The sequence below is a fragment of the Canis lupus genome, chromosome 5 (assembly GCF_003254725.2).
Source record: "Canis lupus dingo isolate Sandy chromosome 5, ASM325472v2, whole genome shotgun sequence".
In the NCBI taxonomy this organism is placed as follows: Eukaryota; Metazoa; Chordata; class Mammalia; order Carnivora; family Canidae; genus Canis; species Canis lupus.
In genome coordinates, this window is record NC_064247.1 from 76,892,438 (window position 1) to 76,910,118 (window position 17,681).

The following is a 17,681-nucleotide window of genomic DNA, read 5'->3' on the forward strand; positions in this document are numbered from 1 at the left end:
ATAGCAGGCCACACTCACCAGGGCCTCTGAGCTGAATGATGTCAGGAGCCCCCATTCACATGATGTTCTGTGCATCTGTTCCCTGGAGCTGTGTCAAACTGCAGCCCTGATGTCTCTGAACACCCCCAGTGAGATGCCTCCTGGTCTGCTTTGCTGAGAATGTATCCTTTCAGAGGTAATTTCCCCTAGCTTGTGTCAGAATGTTCATTTTCACTGCGCTTCTTCCCCAGCCCACTGTTGAGCTACTTTGTCATTTCAAATTTCCCAAAATGAAACAATTTTTGTAACTGTCTTTTTGAGGCAGAGGAAGTAGGAGAACAACCTCAAGGGAAGAGATGCACCACATCTCAAGTCACCTGGAAAAGGGGTGACTGGGGTGGGTCTGAGCAGACTCCGGTCCTAGGGAGAAGGCCAGCCTCCTCACTTGAGGCCTATGAGACTATGGGCTCTAGACTCAGTGGCTTGGGGAGAGCTGAGGCAGGGCTGAGGTAGGAGCAATTGTCCCTGGCCACCAGGCAGCATTTTGCTGGTAGTGACTTGGGAAGTGGCCAGTTTCCATAGCAGCCAGTGTCTGGGGCGGTGGCTGGGAACCTTCTGGCTCAACAGAACACACTTAAAGCACTGACCCTCATTGGGTGGGTGGGTGGTGGTGGTGGTTCCCAAGGCGAGTGTCATAGTGCTCTGCCCTGTTGTGGCTGACTTTCACACAGCTTTTTGTATCTTCTCTTCCATCTCAAACCATCTGCCATACCAGGTTTCAAACTGTTGAGAGGATGCCCCTTTTGAAGAAGGCGGTGGTAGGCAAATTGTTCCCCCACCCCCAGCTATGCCTCTGGTGGGAGGAGGGAGGAGGGATATATTGGGAAAGGCCGGTTTCTCGGGCAAGGTCAAAAGCAGAGTTGGTGAGAGTTGTTTCCAGGGTCCTAATGGAGAGCACCAGAGCTGTGGATTCCACAAAGGCCCAACTTCCGTAGTTGCCTTTAAGGCAGCCACTCTCAGCTGCAGAGCGCCCATCATCCCCTAGAGAGGGCTTATAATGCGAATTCTGATCCAGTAGGTGTGGGGCAGCTCAAGATCCTGCATGTCCAGCTCTGCCTAGCTCGTTCCCAGGTGGTGTTGGTGAAAGGCCGCTGAGGCTTCACAGCTGTACTGGGCAGTGTGCTCCTTGGACCGTAGCAACGGCCTCACTGGGAACCCGGCGGAAACGCAAATTCTCGAGCCCACGAAATCTACTAAATCAGACCCTCTGAGGATGGGACCTGACAGCCTGTGGGTTAGCGAGCCCTCTGGGTGATTTTGAGAGATAATAAAATTTGAAAAGCACTGGTTTCATCAGATTCTGGGTGTTTGCTAGTCGTAGCACGTGCTCATTGATCTTGGTATCCTCTCAGATGGCTGTGTAGTGCATTCTTTGCTCATTTAACCATCTGGAAAATCTGTCATCTAGTTTTTGTCTTTATGCCCGTTAGCAGCATCTTTAGTGGCTGTGCAAATGAACTATTACATGTAGGTCTGCAAATACTTTAGCTGAGTGTAGGATATACTGGGCTGAGGATTAGAAGAGTCTCCTTGCATTACAAAAACACATCTCTAAAAGCACTAAGGGCTTATTAAAACACAGGTTGTTGGGCCACACCCTTGGGGTTTCTGACTCCGCAGGTCTGGGTGTGCTGTGAGCATTTGCATTTTTAATAAATTCTAGGTGCTGCTGCTGTTCTAAGGATCATTTTTCAGAACCACTTGTTTGGAGCATTCGTTATCTCCTTTCATGCTTTCTCCCTCTCTCGCAGGTGGGCTATAGCAGATGCGAAGGGCAGAGGACCCTCAGGCATGCCTGTAGAAGCAAATCCACTCCAGGGCCAGTCTGCAATCATCTTTATTTCATCAGGTGGTGCCATAAGATAAGTGGTCCTATTATTATTATTATTATTATCATTATTATTATTATTAAGCGGTCCTATTAACACACATTGCAGGACCCAGTTGCAGCATTCATGGCCAGGTGGGTGTATGATCTGTAGCACTGGTTCTCAATGTACAGGTTTGGAAGAGAAAATGATGCCCACATCCCTCACCAGACCAATTAAATCAGAATTTGGGGTGGAAGGGTCTGCACCAGGCTGATTCTGACGTGCAGATGGGTAGAGAATCATTGTGCTGCAGGCTGCCAGCTATGCACAGGGCTGGGAGTGGGAATGGGGGACGTGACCCTCAGTGAGAGCTTTCTGTGGGGAACAGATATGGGGTTCAGAGGTAGAGGGAGCATCCCCAGCCCCTGGCCCTGCAATAATGGCACAGGTGTTATGTGTGTTATCATTTTGAAAATAGTGTCTTATTTGGCTTTTATGTGAAAGCAGGATATAATATCGTATCAAAATAGAGGCATGTCTAAGGGCTCTTTAAGCCATTATGAATTTTTAAAAGGCACTGTGGTGCCCCAGTGTTATGCACTACTAAGTGCTAGCTGATAGGGGGTCATGAGTGTGGTATCTGTGTCATCTTATTAAAGATAAGGATTATTACTTGAGCTCTCAGGATATGGTTAGAAGCTAAATTCAGAGACTCGCCCTGGCAAAGTACAATATAGCTCCATTTTTTTGTAGTTATCATGTGTAATATGACTATATATTTCATATATATATATTTGAAATGCATATAATATGGAAATAAGTGGCCCTATAATTGAATGAGGAGATAAAACAGTAGCAGTAGAATTCTGTTTTCTCTGTTCTTCACCAGGGTAGAATAATACATAGATTTTAAGGTTGAGGAGATGCCTTTACATTAACACAGCTGGTCTTAGGTACCACTAAGGGGTGATCCCCTTCAGATAATAAACCCACTTAATGCCTGTTTCGTTGCCTTCACTGGGAGGACAAGACACAATCAGCTTGCTGGTGATGGGTGTTTTGCTGCCTGATGGGTTTCCTTCGAAGTAGACTGTGATATTGTTGATCTTCTTGGGCCGCACAGAGTCTACAGCACGAACAGAGAAGGCTGGGTTCTCCACCATGAAGGAGAAGTTGACTGTCTGATAGAAAATGTTCTTGAAGGGTATGACTATGCTGTACCCTGCCCGGATCAGGAAGGGACCTTGGGGTTTCGGGGGCAGAGCCACTCCAAAGAGGGGGATGGTATACTCCCCGCCAGTAATCGATGACAGCATCAGGATGCCCTTGGTCTCACCCAGGTGGCTGGGCTCAAAGTAGACTTCCACGCTGACTTCGGTGCCTCCTTGAGCTCCTGGGGCTGCGGTAATGACTTTTTCCATGTGGAAGTCTTGACAGTCAGTCTGAAAGAGAAACAAATGCACTTGGTTCACATTCACACAGGATCCTAAAGGGCACACTGGCAGCTCGGGCCCATCCCTGGCCCGTCCACTCTCAGACTGGAAACAGCCTACATTTGTGTGAGGCTGAGCAGGTCATAAAAAGTCATGCCCTTACAACTCCCTTGAAGAGTAGGTAATACTAATTATTATACCCATTCTACTACAAAGAAATCAAGGCTAAGAGATGTTAAATAAATTGCCCAGATATACAAAGCTGGATTAAGTCAGTGCAGCATTCACTGGCACTACTCCCCCCTCTCTGGCTCTCCTTTTCTCTCACATGCACAAAAGACTGCACAGTCTGGTTCCTCATGGATGGAGGCAGGGGGACTAGTTCTTGACAGTTAGTTGCAAGCAGAAGTGAAAGGTGTCACTTCCACACCAGGGCGTCCAGTTGTCAGTGCAGGTCCCCATGGGATCTTTTCACCCCTCTGCACTGTGACCTGAAACATCTGAGCTGGTGGGTGCCCTTCAGCTTGGATCTCTGAATGGCTGTGATGAGCAGAATCCCCTGCAGAGTTTCACTGGATAGAGAGCCCAAATGAGGGACAAACCTTTGTTTTTTAAGCCACTGAGATTTTGACTATTTGTTACTACAGCATAACTTAGCTTCTCCTGGCTGGTATGACTGATCAAGAGCCTATGCCTCTTGACTATAGCCATGGAACTGCTGAGGGCCACCCTGTGTGAAGGCCGAACCTCCTGGCTCCACTTGTTGCTAGGTGTGGTCTTACGTAGTGTTGTTCAAGGGAATGTGAGTGGAAGGGATATATATAGCTCCCTGCCACTCCCCTGTAGCTGGCTGGAATGCAGACATCATGGTAAGTCATCTCGGTCACTGTGGACCAAAGCAGCTCTTTACAGAGGAAAGAGCATCGGAGCAGAAGGAGTCTGCATGCCTGATGTCATGGAGCTACCATTCCAGTCCAAACTGCTTCTTATGTTCACACTGTTATTTTACTTTGTTGTTATTTTGGGTTTCTGTTTCAGTAGTTAAACCTGGATTCCAGTTTATATAATTGGAACATATATGAAGTATTTACTATGAGCCAGCTTCTATGGAAACAGTTTCATATGCATCTCTTAAAAGCCTCAGAGCAATCTTGTGAGGTTGGGGTATTATTGCCATTTCTGGAAAAGGTTAGAGAGGTTTAGCAAATCATTCATACAAAGATTAAGTGGAGAAGCCAGGGTTCAAATCCAAGTTTGCTGGATTTCATGGCCTATACATGACCACTAAGCACCACTGTCTCCTTTGGTGACCACTGCGCGTGCTGTGGGAAGCAAAACTGTCCCCACCCCAGCTTGTTAAGATAGGGTCTGTAAGGAAGAACCCAGGCCTGATTCTGTTTATTTCTAGCTGGGAGTTTCTCGGCTGGATGAAGCACCTGACTCCCTCCGAGTTTCACATTTCGGCACCCCCTGTATCCTCCTATTATTTTTAAGCTCCGACTTCTGGCAAGGGAAGGGCAGAGCAGGGGACAGCGGCTGCTCACCCTGCAGTAGTATTCGGTCTTCTGCCGGGTGTAATTGGTGAACTTGGCAAAGATGCTCTGACCACTGCCAAGAGTGGTCTGGAAGTGGATGGGCTTTTCAGGCAGTGCTGGCGTGGCCTTCAAATTGAGCTCATACAGGTAGTAACCCAAATCACTGTTGTGCAGTGTTAGTCTCCCAAAGGTTTCTCCAGCTCTCAGGGGCTGGAATTCAAATGAGAATATTCCCTGCAAGAGAAGACAGAGGCTCCTGTGATGCCGAGAGTCCAACCCATTACTACCCAGTGACCTCAGAGTAGGTTGGTGGCAGAAATGGTGCTTTATATTTATAGCAAATGCTCACACTGATCTTGAGCCCAGGGAATCTCTGTCCAACTTTTGGAAGCAAAAAACTTTTGCTTCCCTGTACCCTTTCTAGTTTTCCCTAGAAATACCCTAGAGTTATTTATGTTTCTGGAATCTCTTTGAATCTATGAGGTATTAGATCTTCTCTTGAGAAGCTTGCTTATGGAGATGGGGGTGAGTGTTGCCAGCAGGAGGGCTGAAGTCAGCAGCAACTTCTTTGCTCATAGCCGATCTCAAAACAGCTTCCTGGGTTCTACTTTCATTTGGAAAGATTTTTCTCCTTCCTCTATTATTGCCCATGGCAAAACAAAACAAGAACCAAAGAGTGTGGCTTATGAACTTGGCTAAATAGGGGCACCTGGGTGGCTCAGTGATTGAGCGTCTGCCTTCAGCTCAGGGTGTGATCCCTGGGGTCCTGGGATTGAGTCCTGCATCAGGCTCCCTGCAGGGAGGGAGCAGGGAGCCTGCTTCTCCCTCTACCTATGTCTCTGTCTCTCTCTGTGTCTCTCATGAATAAATAAATAAAATCTTAAAAAAAGGAACTTGGCTAAATAAATAATATCTACTTTGGTGGAATAGTATATATAGCCATTAAAAAGGAAGAGGCAGAGCTATAACCATTGCCATGAAAGGTGTTGATGATATTGTAAGTGAAAGGAAGGATGTTCCATACATGTATATGAGGCATGTGCCCATATCTATGGAGAAGAATATGTCTATGCAAGTATAGAAAAGAGTAAGGATGTATATCAAATTGTTAACAGTAGTTATCTTAGGCTGAGGGAAATGGGATTTGAGGACTTTCACTTTCTATTCCATATACTTTTATATAGTTAAAATCTTGTTTTTACCATGAGTAGGTATCATTTCTTTTAAAAAAAGAATTAGTTTTTCTCATTGAAAAATAGCATAAAAAGAGGATATCATTAAAGTTGTAGATGTTTAACAGAGAAGAATATAGTATACAAATTTAGATGATTTTACAATTAAAAGAATTAGATGAAGATGGACAAATGTATAAAAGATAAAACTTACAAAACCAGACTCAGTAGATAAAGAAAACCTAGGTAGTTTTGTAACCATTAAAGACATTTAACCAATAGTAAAAAAGTTTTCCTTTAACAAAATTCCAGGATCCTAAAGATTTACTTGTAAGTTCTATTAGACAATCTAAGAATTCCACACATTCTCCCAAAGAAGAGAAAAAGAACATGATTTTGATACCAAAATCCAACAAGGCTAATAGGAGAAAAGAAAATTGGATGCCAGTTTTTCTGAGCATACACACAAAGTGCCCAATACAAATGTTAATCCCGGCAGCCTGGGTGGCTCAGCCGTTTAGCGCCGCCTTCACGCCCAGGGTGTGATCCAGGAGACCCATCAATGGGATCGATGTCCGGCTCCCTGCGTGGAACTGGCTTCTCCTTCTGCCTGTGTCTCTGCCTCTCTCTCTCCTTGTGTCTCTCATGAATAAATAAATAAAATCTTAAAAAAATGCAAATGTTAATCCAACTGAATATAGCAATATATAAAGAAGAAAATGTTCTATGATGAAGTTGGGTTTATTCCATGAATGAAAAGTTTAATATTAGAATAACCAATCAGTTGCCACATTGACAAATTAAAAGTAGAACAATGATTTGAACATCTCAATAGATGCAGTAAAGGCATTTGATAAAACTCTACATCCACTCAAGGAGTTTTTTTTTTTTTTTTAAAGCTCTTAGCAAACTAAGAATAAAGGGACATCCTTAATTTGATAAAGGGTATCTATTAGAAACCTAAAATAAACATAATAAATGGTGAAACTTGGAAAGCTTTCCCTTCAAGATTAGGAGCAAGAGAAGGATGCTTTCTATTACCTTTCTAGTCAACATTGTTTTTCACATCCTAGATAGCCCTACAAGGCATGAAAAGGAAATTAAAGGAAGAAGTTTATAATGGAAGAAACAAAATTGTATGTATGTACAGGTGATATGATTGTACATGTAGAGAATTAAAAAAAATCTATAATTGAAATTATTGATAAATGAATTATTTAAGGTGGTTGGGTACAAAGTCAATATTTAAAAAGTTAAAAATTGAATGACCCTATGATCCTGCAATCACACTACAGGGATTTACCCAAAGAATACAATACATGCACCCTAATGTTTATTGCAATATTATTTACAATAGCCAAGATATGGAAACAGCCCAATTGATGAATGGATAAAGACGTGGTATATATAGTCAATGGAATATTGCTCAGCCATCAAAAAGAATGAAGCCTTGCTATTTCCAATGACATGGGATGGATCTAGAGAGTATAATGCTAAGCAACATAAGCCAATTAGAGAAAGACAAATACCATATGATTTCATGCATATGTGGAATTTAAGAAACAAATGAGCAAAGGAAAAGAAAGAGAGACAGATCAAGAAACAGACAATTATAGAGAACAAACTGAAAGTTACCAGAGGGGAGGTGGGTAGGGTGATGGGTGAAACAGGTGATGGGGATTAAGGAGTACACTTGTGATAAGCACCAAGTGATGCATGGGATTTCTAAATCACTATATTGTACACCTGAAACTAATATAACACTGTATGCTAACTAACTGGAATTAAAACAAAAACTTAAAAAGCCAAAAACTAAAGGCCAAGTCAATATACAAAAGTCTCTAATATTATTACAATCTTGCAACAAATAGAAAACAAAATTTTGAAAAGATACCATTTACAATAGTATCAACATATATAAAACCTAGAAATAAATCTGACAAATAATAAGGCCTCTACATAGAAAATTTAAAAAATATTATTGAGAAAAATTAAATAAGACTTCGATAAATGCAGATCTGCTCATGGATTGAAGATCTCAATAGTGTAAAGATTGGAATTCTGTCTGTGACAGATATGCCCCCAGTGGTTCCCACATCTTGCCATTCACGGTCTTGTTTCTTCCTCTCCCATGTTGTGCCAGGGCTGGTCTGTGTGACCGCTAGTATATGGCAAAGAGATGGCATATCACTTCTGAGATTAAGAGGAAAAGACTGTGGTTTCTGTCTTGTGCACATTCTTCCTCGTTTGCTGTCTCATTTTCTCTCAGATCACTTGTTCTAGGGGAAGCAAGCTATCGTGTAGAAAGCTGCTTTAGGGAGAAGTATATATAATGAGGACCTGAAGCTTTCAGCCAACAGCCAGCAAAGAACAAAGACCTTTCCAAAAACCACACGAAAGAGTTTGGAAGCAGGTTATCCAGCCCCAATCAAGCCTTTGACTGGGAGTCCTGCAGACAACTAACTGCATCCTCATGAAAGAGCCTGTGCCCAAACTACCCAGCTAAGCTGCTGCTCTTGGATCCTTTTATGTATGTATGTATGTATGTATGTATGTATGTATGTATGTATGTATTTATTTAACGCTTGGATTCTTGATTCTCAGAAACTGTGTAGATAATAAATGCTTGTGGTTTTAAGTTGCTAATTTTTCAAATAATTTTGAATCAACAGATAACTAATGCATTCTTAAAATAATACAATCAAAATCCTAACAGTTTATTTATTTATTTTTTTGGAGGAACATGATAAGCTGAGTTATATGGAAACGCAAAGAGCCAAAATAGCTAAAATACTCTTGAAGAACAAGAATGTAAGAGATTATCAAGTCTTAATATAATGTCACCAGAAGGAATTATAATTTTAGTTTAACTAGTAATATAGCTTCAAAGTATTTAGAGCAAAAATATGACAGAACCACAAGGATAAACAGACAAATCTCCTATTACAATGGTGACTTTAAATACTCTCTTAAATCTGACCACACAAGTAGACCAAAATATCGGAGAATTAACACTGAAATGACAAACACGTGCTTTTAAAAAATAAATGGAGGGATCCCTGGGTGGCACAGCGGTTTGGCGCCTGCCTTTGGCCCAGGGCGCGATCCTGGAGACCCGGGATCGAATCCCACATCAGGCTCCTGGTGCATGGAGCCTGCTTCTCCCTCTGCCTATGTCTCTGCCTCTCTCTCTCTCTCTCTCTCTCTCTCTCTGTGACTATCATAAATAAATAAAAATTAAAAAAAAAAATAAATGGAGAGTTAAAAAAAAGATCATATATTGGGCCATCAAGCAAGTCTAAACAAATTCTAGAGGACTGAAATAATATGGAATATCTTCCCTGACCACAAAATAATTTAAAAAGCAACACGTAGAAAAATCCATGTTTGGAAATTAAGAAACACTTATAATAACCCACAAGTCAAATAAAAATGAAGGTCAGAACATTTTTGAACTTATTGCTAAAAAAATGCTACATATAATATAAAAATTTGCATACTGTGGCTAAAGCAGCACTTGTAATCCTAATGTGTGTATGGGAAAATAAAGATGACTAGAAGTAAATGCACTTAACATTCATCTTAGAAATTAGATAAAACACTAGTAACCCAGAGTAAGCAGAAAGAAGAAAATAATTAAAAGCAGAAATCAAGCAACTAGAAAACAAACGTACAATAAAGAGTACCAACAAAACCATAAGATGCCTTTTTGAATATAACACTGAGAAACCTCTAACAAGACTGATCAAGACATAGAAGGCACAATAACCAATATTAGAAATGAAAAAAGGATGTCACATAGAAGAGGTAGTAAGAGGACATTAGCAATGTTATGCCAATATTTTGAATATATGGAGGTAACAGGCATGCTCTTGTTACTGATTCAGGAAGAAACAGAAAATCTAAATAGTTGAATAACTCACAAAAAGAATCAAATCAGTAGCAGACAATCTTCCCCGAAAGAAAACACCAGGGCTCAGTGGCTTCATCTGTGAGTTCAAGGAAGACAAAATTTCAATCTTTTATAAAAACTCTTTCACGGAATAGAGAAAGCAGAGAAATCTTTTTCTTTTTCGCTAGCAGAACTGACACTCCAATTGGACAAAGACTACATACAAGTAAGGAAAACTGGTCCATTTCCACTCATGAGCACAGAGGCAGCTCTGCTACACAGCCTACTACCCAACTGAAGTCAATTCTGTTTGTAAAAAGGTAAATGAAGGGATCCCTGGGTGGCGCAGTGGTTTAGCGCCTGCCTTTGGCCCAGGGCGCGATCCTGGAGATCCGGGATCGAATCCCACGTCAGGCTCCCGGTGCATGGAGCCTGCTTCTCCCTCTGCCTGTGTCTCTGCCTCTCTCTCTCTCACTGTGTGCCTATCATAAAAAAAAAGGTAAATGAAGATCACAAGGAACTTTTAGTTTATCCTTAGTTTTCTCAGACTGGGAAACCTTTAAAAATCTGACAATGGCAAAAGTTGGTGACCTCTCATTACTGACTGGAGGTTATGATTGGCAGTTAAAGGCACACACACGCATGACCCAGTAATTCTCCTCCTAGGTGAAAACCATGGACATCAGGAAGGCACTTGTGCAGTGAAGTTCACAGCAGCATTTTTAATGGCAGCCAAACGCTGAAACCACACAGAGGTCCGGCTGCAGTAGAGTGGATATCCAAATGGTAGTATAGTCGTATGATGGAATATTCTGCAGCGATGGGGGATGAATGAACCTCCACTGCGTGTATCAACAGGATGACCATCATAACACATGATGTTGAGAAAAATTAAAGAATGCATATAGTACGATTTCTTTTGTATCAAGTACAAAAACAGGCCAATCTAAACCATTTGGCTTAAAAGCAAGAAATTATGACAAAATGACGACACTAGAAATTTTTAGGGGTGAGGGATCATACTATGAATGAAGATAGAGATTTCTGGGGTGGTGGTGGCAGTTTTTAATGTCCTGGCCTGGGGTTGGTTATACAGATATTACTGTATATTACAGATATACAGTAATTAAACAATTACTTTCGTAGTTGTTTAAGTAAACATGTTTTAGTATTTTGTATACATATATGTACAATTCATTATATATGTGAAATATGTACTTTTATGTGTAGATTGTATAATTCATGATGAAGAAAATAAAGGACATGGAGACTCTCTGAAGAACAAAATGGACTTTGGGTTCTGAAGGGGAAGGAAGAGCTCTAGTGAGCCCTGGGAAGAAGCAGGTAGGCTCAAGTTGGAGAAACAGAAGGGATTTTGATGGAATCTGGACAGCGAGAGTTTGCAGCCATACATCAAAAAGAGTCAATAGAAAGTTCATCTCCACATCAGCTCAGAATTCCAGGCCGTGTTTCCCCCACCAGTCATAGGATTTTTGTGCCATGTTCCTGAAGGGGTCTGGGCATAGGCAAGCATATGTATGAGACTGCACACGTGTTGTTCACTCGACATGCTGCTACTACGTTCTTTGCTTTCCTTTTTGCCCTGCATATTCCATGTTGCCTTTATAATTAGCAAAAAACAAAAATATTTTCAATTTGAACAAAGCAAGCAAGCATATGACAGAGGCAAGGGTTCCTAATTAAAAAGTCCCTTTGACACATCTGAGCCAGAGCTCTCGTGTGCCCGTGGGCGTGTGATGACTCAGGCATGAGGGGAAGAGGAAGATCAGGAGTGTCACTGAGGGATTGTCCCCCACTTCCCCAACCACTGTCAACCTCAAGGATGCAGAAGGCCACAGATCCAGAGGCCCTGTGGGCAGAGCCTCTGTCACAGATAGCAGGGGACCTCTGGGGGAGCCAGGGCTTACCTCAGAGTTGGCGGGCACCACGAACTGGGAAGGCAGGCTGATGTCAGGCACCCGGCAATCCGTGGAGAAGGTCACCGAATAGGGCAGAGGGTTCTCCACCTTGATGGAGGCTGACGTGCTCTGCCGCACAGGGCTCACCATCTCGATGGTTCTGATGACACCAGAAGGGATGACCCTGAAACTCACCATGTAGTATAAGAACTCACTGGTCACTTCGTTTCGGAAGATCACCTGGGTTCACAGGTAGAGGGGGAGCAAAAGGGGCAGAGGAGAGAGGTTAGTGGAGGGGCTCTGCTGTCTCATAGGTGCTTTCTCTCTCTTAGCATCGCCCAGGTTCGTGACGCATGGGTGCCTGGCTGACACCGGCTCTCCTGCCCGGTCTGCATCCCCATCCACCAGCCTTTCTCTTTGGGTGTTCTGCTCTGGTTCCTCCCAGGCCAGAGATGAGGAGACAGCCCAGGGTTTGCTCAGAAGAGGCTAGGGCAGCGCTGTCTAGTAGCGAAGGTGAAGGTGACCTGGCGGGGGGGTGGGGAGGGAAACACAGCTAGCTGACCCTGGAGAAGAAGGGACCTCCAGAGGTCCATGCTGTAGTGGGCTTCACTCCTGTGCCAGCTGCTGCTGGAATAGACGGTGATACCAGTGATGATAATGACAGCATCTAACATTTAATGAATGATTACTGAGTGCCAGGCACTAGGAGTACTTGCTTAATGTATACAGTTGGTAGGCAACATTATTTTTCCCCTTGCTATTTCCTTTCTTTCGTGGTCTTATTTTTGTTGTTGTTTTGTTTTGGTTTATTTTTATTTTTGTTTTTGTTTCAAGTCAAGGAAACTGAAATTGAACAGAGTTAAATATCTTGCCAAGGTCATGTGCAGAGAGAAGTGTCAGAGCCAGGATGTGAACAAGGTTGAATTACTCCAGAGCCCATGCTTGTGTCTGCAGTACATCGTCCCCTCACCCCTGTGACTGACACACTAAGCCGCTCACTTTTTTCTGTCCTTTTCCCTGGGTGATTGATGATGTGGGGTGTCTTCTCATGTGCTTATTGGTCATTCACACGTTACTTCTGTGAAGAAGCATCTATCTTAAACTCCTATGCCCCTTTTAATACTTTGAGTTGTGTATCTATTATTACATGGGAATAGTTCCTTCCATATGTCACTTTTGCCTTTCAACCTCTTCCTGTATTTAGCTTTAGAGTGCTTCTGGCACCTGTGTCTTTTACTTGGAGTGTTTATTCTTTTACATTTAAAATAATTCTTTCTTTCTTTGGGGTGAAGTCTGCCTACTTGCTAGTTGTTTCCATTTGTCTTATTTATTTGTTTGCTTGCTTATTTACTTATTTGTTTCTGTTGTTCCTTTCCTATCTTCTTTTGGAATTATATACAGTCTTTTGGAATATATTGTATTTCTTGTACTGGCTTCTTAGCTATATACTTTTTTTAGAGATTTTTTTTTTTTAAGAGAGAGAGAGAGCGAGAGCTAGAGAGAGAGTGTGAGCACAAGCATATGTGTGAGCATGGGGGGTGGGGTGTAGGTAGAGAGAGAGAGAGAATCTTAAGTGGGCTTCATGTCCAGCAGGGAGCCCAAGGCAGGGCTCGATCTCATGACCCTGAGATCATGACCTGAGCCGAAATCAAGAGTTAGATGCTTAACTAACTGAGCCACCCAGGTGCCTCTAAATATTTTATTTTATTTTACTTATTATTTTTTTAAGATTTTATTTTTTAAGTAATTTTTATACCCGATGTGGAGCCTGAACGCTCAACCCTGAGATCAAGAGTTGCATGCTCCACTGACCAAGCCAGCCAGGCACCCCTATATTTTTTAATAATAGATTTTTTTAGTGGTTGTTCTAGAGCTGACAATATGAAGTTTTAACTTGTCAAATTTATTTAAAGTCAGTATTTTATCACTTCCCACTTTATAACTGATCCTTACGCTTTCTATTCACACTTCCAACCTGGCAAATGTATTGACCTTACTATAGTATAATCTCATTGACCTAACAACTCCATCTTTTGTACTTTTGTTGTCATATCTTTTACTTCTACATACATAAGAACACTCACCTTACAATGTTACTATGTTTGTGATCAAATGTTGTCATTTTAAGAAAGTTCTAAGAAGCAGCAGCATATATGTTATATATATATATTATTTATATAGTATATACTTGCTTATTAATCATTTTGAGTGCTCCCTTTCCTTCCAATAGACCTAAATTTCTGTCTGGTATTATTTTCCCACTATCTGAAGAATATGTATTAGTATGTTGTCCAGTGATGCAAGTCTGTTGCAGTGACTTCTCTCATGTTCTTTTATCTGAAATTATTTCTGTTTTAAAGGATATTTTCAATAAGTGAAGAATTCTGGGCTGATAGAATTCAGCATTTTGCAGATGGCTTCCCCTATATAAGAGAAGTCAGGGGTCATTTTAATTACTGTCCCCTGTATAACAGATTTATTTATATCTGATTGTTTCAAGCTTTTCTCTTTATCTTTGGTTCTTAGCAGTTTTACTCCGATGGGCACAGAAATGATTTTTTTTTTTTGTATATCATGGTTTTCCTTATGTTTCTCCTGCTTGAGGTTTGCCATGTTTCTTGTATCTTAAATATATATATTCTACAAATCAAATCAGGGAAGTTTCAGATTTTTTTTTTCTGAATAGTTTTCTGTCCCATTCTCACTTTCTTCTCTGCTGGGACTCATATTACTTATGTATTAGAAAATTTTATATTTTTTCACAGGTTCTTGATGCTCTGGTTCTTTTTATTCAATCTGCTGTTAGCACATCCAGTGACATTTTAATTTCAGCCTATTGTAGTTTTCAATTCTAGAATATCCATTTGGTTCTTTTTTTTATAGTTTCCATTTCTCTGCTCAGATTCCTTATCTGTCCATATTTATTTGAAATACCGTCTTTCAGTTCTGAATATGTTTATAATAGTGCTTTGAGGTCTTTGTCTGCTAGATCCAATATCTAGCTCATCTTGGAGTCCATTTTCACTGAATGTATTTTTCTTGACTATGGGTCACATTTCCCTGTTTCATCATAAGTCTAGTAATTTCTGCTGGTGCACTGGACATTGCTGATGATCATTGTAAAGATTCTGGATTCTGTTATCTTCCTTGTAAGAGTGTTGATTTTTATTGTAGGAGGCAGTTCAATCCTTGATTTATTAACTTATCACCTTAAACTTGTGTGGGTTTGGTTAAATGCTTTATTAGAGCAGATCTGTAGATAGCTCAAGGTGTTTCTCAAGACTTTCCAACTTGGTGGGATTCAATCTCTAAATTTTGTCCTTCCTGCATATCTTGCAGATACTTAGTTTTAGGCTTTTTAAGTCCCAAAAGGACTTATCCTAAGGGCATGGTCCATTCTTCTGGTCTTGCTGGTATTTCATCTAGGTTCCTAGGATGTTAATGAGATGTTAATGCAATCTCTTCACTCTGGCTGGGCCAAATTTCCAATGTTCCCCAGCATTGATTAATGTAGCTTTGTCCCTTTATCAATCTCTTTTGGAAGCTGCTCTCTGATAAATCTCATGTAGTCATCTTGTGCATGTGCAGGACAACTTTCAGCCAAAGACTTTGAAGGAAACTCCCATACAGACTTTTGTCTCTTTTCCCCCCAGCACCCTGCCACTCCATGCACTGCTCCCTCTGCTACTCTCACACTCTGTAGACACCAGCTATTTCAGTCGCACCAAACTCTGATTTCTGCGCTGTCAGTTCACTGGGGCAGCTGTGCTAACTCACTGCGCTGTAGTCAGGAAACTGTCCCTTGGCAGAGATCCAGGACAATTATGGAGATTCATCTCATTAGTTTTTCTTCTCTTTGATGGATTGCAGTCTTGTGCTGCATGTTGTTAATGCCTGAGAAGACTTGCCTCAGATATTTTGTCCAGTTTTATAGACATTTATGGTGGGAAGAGTAGTTACCCCATCATAATCAGAAGTGCTTTTGTTTTTTTTTATTTTTTTTTTTTATTTATAATAGTCACAGAGAGAGAGAGAGAGAGACAGAGACACAGGCAGAGGGAGAAGCAGGCTCCATGCACTGGGAGCCCGACGTGGGATTTGATCCCGGGTCTCCAGGATCGCGCCCTGGGCCAAAGGCAGGCGCCAAACCGCTGCGCCACCCAGGGATCCCCCAGAAGTGCTTTTGATTAAAAAAACCTTTTTGTTGTTTATTTTAATGCATATTATTTTAAAGAGACTCTGATCTGGGTTCACCGTCATTTTTACTTAACACTTTAAAACATATATTTACTTATATTTTTCTGTTCACATGTACAGTTTATGACTATCTCTGTTCTTTCCTTACCCTTCTGATGAATGAAAAAACACCTTTCATTGCCCCATTTGCTTCCCACTGAAAGAGAAAAAAATTTTCATTGCCTTATTTTATTCCTTCCCTTGCTATTTCCTATATTGAGGTCATTTGAAATATTCATTTCAGATTGCTTTTCAAAAGTTATTTGGAATTACCTGTCAAATGAATTTTGATTCTTTGTTTAGTGTATCCTTATGTTTTCCTTTTGAATTCACTTACTTATTTAAAAATTTTTTCTAATTAAAAAACTTTTAATTTTACAGTACTTTTTAAAAAAGGGATTCTATGTATGGGTAGGTTACTTTGAGTCCTTGCATGTTTAAAAATGTCTTTATTTGCCCTTGTAATTGTTTTGTTTGGAAAAAGTTCTATATTGAAAATTACTCTGAATTATGTGAATAGCTTAGTCCACTTCCTTCTTTTTTTATAGACTGAGTGAGCATGTATGTGTGCACATGTGAGGGGGGGCAGAGGGAGAAGGAGAGAGAGAATCTTAAGCAGGCTTGAGGCTCCACGCTCAGTGCGGAGCCCAATGCAGAGCCCAAGCTCATTATCCTGAGATCATGACTTGAGCCAAAATTAAGAGTCAGACCCTTATCCTGCTGAGCCACCCAGGAGCCCCTCCACTCTTTCTTGCATTCAGCATTGCCATGAGAAATCTGATGTTACCATTATTATTTCCTTTTACTTTATCTAGAAACATTTAGGAATTTCTTTTTTATCCCAGTTTTCTACAATTTTGTTCTTATGTATTTAGATTCTTAGTTTGTTCTCTATCATTAAGAGTCTCTTATGGAAAAAAAAAAGAGTCTCTTATGGGTGACGGGCACTGAGGGGGGCACTTGACAGGATGAGCACTGGGTGTTATTCTGTATCTTGGTAAATTGAACACCAATAAAAAATAAATTTATTAAAAAAAGAGTCTCTTATGGCTTGTTTCCCTCTCTTCTTTTTTGCTTTTCCCTCTCCCCATATGTTCACCTGTTTTCTTTCTTAAATTCCACATATAAGTGAGATTATATGGTATTTGTATTTCTCTGACTGACTTATTTCACTTAGTATAGTACTCTCTAGCTCCATCCACTTCATTGCAAATGGCAAGATTTTATTCTTTTTGATGGCCGGGTAATATTCCATTGTTTATATTACCTCTTCTTTATCCATCTCCTCTTTATACATTCATCAGTTAATGGACATTTGGGTTCTCTCCATACTTTGGCTATTATTGATGATCTGCCATCAACATTGGGGTGCATGTACCCCTTTGGATCTGTATTTCTGTATCCTTTGGGAACATACCTAGTAATCCAATAGCTGGATCATAGGGTAGTTCTATTGTTAACTTTTCAAGGAACCTCTATACTGTTCTTCAGAGTGACTGCACCAGCTTGCATTCCCAGCAACAGTGCAAGAGGGTTTCCCTTTCTCCACATCCTCACCAATACCTGTTTCTTGTGCTGTTAATTTTAGCCATTCTGACAGTTGTGAGGTAGTATCTCATCATTGTTTGACTTGTATTTCCCTGA

The 17,681-nt window shown here is 41.0% G+C and overlaps 1 protein-coding gene and 2 long non-coding RNA genes across 8 annotated transcripts in view; 2 read left to right on the plus strand and 1 right to left on the minus strand.

The window, feature by feature from the left end:
* Window positions 1-2,709: 2,709 nt before the first annotated feature.
* The window catches only part of HYDIN (HYDIN axonemal central pair apparatus protein), a 383,279-nt gene continuing 368,307 nt past the window's right edge, over window positions 2,710-17,681 (minus strand). For 3 of the 4 annotated variants that reach the window (XM_049110700.1, XM_049110698.1, XM_049110699.1), the window contains 3 exons: window positions 11,811-12,041; window positions 4,828-5,052; window positions 2,710-3,292 (listed from right to left, as the gene is read on the minus strand). In XM_049110700.1, the coding sequence (XP_048966657.1) occupies window positions 2,810-3,292; window positions 4,828-5,052; window positions 11,811-12,041 (939 nt within the window). In that variant the 3' untranslated portion in view covers window positions 2,710-2,809. The remainder of the gene's footprint in view (window positions 3,293-4,827; window positions 5,053-11,810; window positions 12,042-17,681) is intronic. The other variant, XM_049110701.1, reaches the window with a different exon arrangement.
* LOC125755170 (uncharacterized) lies at window positions 4,999-10,960 on the plus strand. The gene is made up of 3 exons (XR_007410980.1): window positions 4,999-8,524; window positions 10,074-10,202; window positions 10,549-10,960. It is a non-coding gene; the product is annotated as an uncharacterized LOC125755170 (long non-coding RNA).
* Window positions 11,122-17,681, plus strand: part of LOC112646615 (uncharacterized) — a 57,870-nt gene continuing 51,310 nt past the window's right edge. For all 3 annotated transcript variants that reach the window (XR_007410979.1, XR_007410978.1, XR_003127751.3), the window contains exon 1: window positions 11,122-11,226. This is a non-coding gene — a long non-coding RNA (uncharacterized LOC112646615). The remainder of the gene's footprint in view (window positions 11,227-17,681) is intronic.